The 2,066-nt window shown below is 63.2% G+C and overlaps 1 protein-coding gene across 1 annotated transcript in view; it reads left to right on the top strand.

The window, feature by feature from the left end:
• Window positions 1-2,066, top strand: part of GTF2F1 (general transcription factor IIF subunit 1) — a gene marked incomplete at its 5' end in the record, with an annotated part of 4,563 nt that overhangs the window by 1,276 nt on the left and 1,221 nt on the right. Inside the window, 4 exons of the mRNA XM_014962176.1 lie at window positions 51-170; window positions 259-332; window positions 430-565; window positions 1,221-1,333. Coding sequence (XP_014817662.1) covers window positions 51-170; window positions 259-332; window positions 430-565; window positions 1,221-1,333 — 443 coding nt within the window. The remainder of the gene's footprint in view (window positions 1-50; window positions 171-258; window positions 333-429; window positions 566-1,220; window positions 1,334-2,066) is intronic.

The following is a 2,066-nucleotide window of genomic DNA, read 5'->3' as shown; positions in this document are numbered from 1 at the left end:
TGTGTCCCCCTCCCCCAGAAATGCCCCCATCATGTGTCCCCCCCCCTCAGGCATCGACGAGGCGAGCGAGAGCAGCGAGGAGAGCGAGGAGGAGAAAGCAACGGAGGAGAAGGAGGAGGAGGAGGAGGAGAAGAAGGCCCCGACGCCGCAGGAGAAGAAGAAAAAGAAGGGTGAGTCCTCCCCCACGACTTCTCCCCCACCCTCCATGGCATTTTTGGGGTGAAACCAGCCAGAAACAGGACTCCCCCAACCCTCCAGACAGCAGCGACGAGTCGCAGACCTCGGAGGAGAGCGACATCGACAGCGAGACCTCCTCCGCCCTCTTCATGGCTGTGAGTGGGTCCCACCACCCCAAGGAGGGAAATTTGGAAATTTGGGGGGGCTGGGGGTCCCTGGAACCCCCCCCCTGACCTTTTTTTCCCCCCCCAGAAGAAGAAAACCCCCCCAAAAAGGGAACGTAGGGGCTCTGCCAGCAGCTCGAGGGGTAACAGCCGCCCCGGGACGCCCACGGAGCCCGGCAGCACCAGCTCCACGCTGCGGGCGGCCGCCTCCAAACTGGAGCAAGGTGGGACACGGGGGGGGTTATTTGGGGCCGTTCCTGAGGGTTTGGGGCAAATCTGTGGGGTCTTGGGGGCAGATTCTGACCCCCTGGGGCAGCTCTAAGCCCCCCTGGGTGTGGAATGGGGCGTTTGGGGCAAATCTGTGGGTTCTTGGGGCAGCTCTAAGCCCCCCCGGGTGTGGAATAGAGGGTTTGGGGCAAATCTGTGGGGTCTTGGGGCAGCTATGAAGGTCCTTGGGGCAGCCTTGAGCCTCCCCCAGAGGTGACTTGGGGCAGATTCTGGGGCTTTGGGGCAAATCTGTGGGGTCCTGGGGGCAGATTCTGACCCCCTGGGGCAGCTCCAACCCCCCCCAGGTGTGGAATGGGGGTTTGGGGCAAATCTGGGGGGGTTTGGGGTAAATCTGTGGAGGTTTGGGGCAGATTCCAACACCCTGGGGCAGCTCTATGTCCCTCCTGGGTGTGGAATGGGGGGTTTGGGGCAAATCTGGGGGGGTTTGGGGCAGCTCTAGTCCCCCCCGGGTGTGGAATGTGGGGTTTGGGGCAAATCTGTGGGGTCTTGGGGCAGATCTCAACACCCAGGGGCAGCTCTGATCCCCCCCGGATGTGGAATTAGAGGAGACCTTTTTTTCCCCCCCCAGAAGAAGAAAACCCCCCCAAAAAGGGAACGTAGGGGCTCTGCCAGCAGCTCGAGGGGTAACAGCCGCCCCGGGACGCCCACGGAGCCCGGCAGCACCAGCTCCACGCTGCGGGCGGCCGCCTCCAAACTGGAGCAAGGTGGGACACGGGGGGGGTTATTTGGGGCCGTTCCTGAGGGTTTGGGGCAAATCTGTGGGGTCTTGGGGGCAGATTCTGACCCCCTGGGGCAGCTCTAAGCCCCCCTGGGTGTGGAATGGGGCGTTTGGGGCAAATCTGTGGGTTCTTGGGGCAGCTCTAAGCCCCCCCGGGTGTGGAATAGAGGGTTTGGGGCAAATCTGTGGGGTCTTGGGGCAGCTATGAAGGTCCTTGGGGCAGCCTTGAGCCTCCCCCAGAGGTGACTTGGGGCAGATTCTGGGGCTTTGGGGCAAATCTGTGGGGTCCTGGGGGCAGATTCTGACCCCCTGGGGCAGCTCCAACCCCCCCCAGGTGTGGAATGGGGGTTTGGGGCAAATCTGTGGGGTCCTGGGGGCAGATTCTGACCCCCTGGGGCAGCTCCAACCCCCCCCAGGTGTGGAATGGGGGTTTGGGGCAAATCTGTGGGGTCCTGGGGGCAGATTCTGACCCCCTGGGGCAGCTCCAACCCCCCCCAGGTGTGGAATGGGGGTTTGGGGCAAATCTGTGGGGTCCTGGGGGCAGATTCTGACCCCCTGGGGCAGCTCCAACCCCCCCCAGGTGTGGAATGGGGGTTTGGGGCAAATCTGTGGGGTCTTGGGGGCAATTCCTGGCACTCTGGGGTAGCTTCAAGCCTCTCCTGGGTGTGGAATGGGGGGTTTGGGGCAAATCTGTGGGGGTTTGGGGCAGCTCTAATCCC

The sequence above is a fragment of the Calidris pugnax genome, unplaced genomic scaffold (genome assembly GCF_001431845.1).
Source record: "Calidris pugnax isolate Ruff unplaced genomic scaffold, ASM143184v1 scaffold1482, whole genome shotgun sequence".
Lineage (NCBI taxonomy): Eukaryota > Metazoa > Chordata > Aves > Charadriiformes > Scolopacidae > Calidris > Calidris pugnax.
The sequence above is the reverse complement of the archived record's forward strand: the minus strand, read 5'-3'. Positions and strand labels throughout refer to the sequence as shown.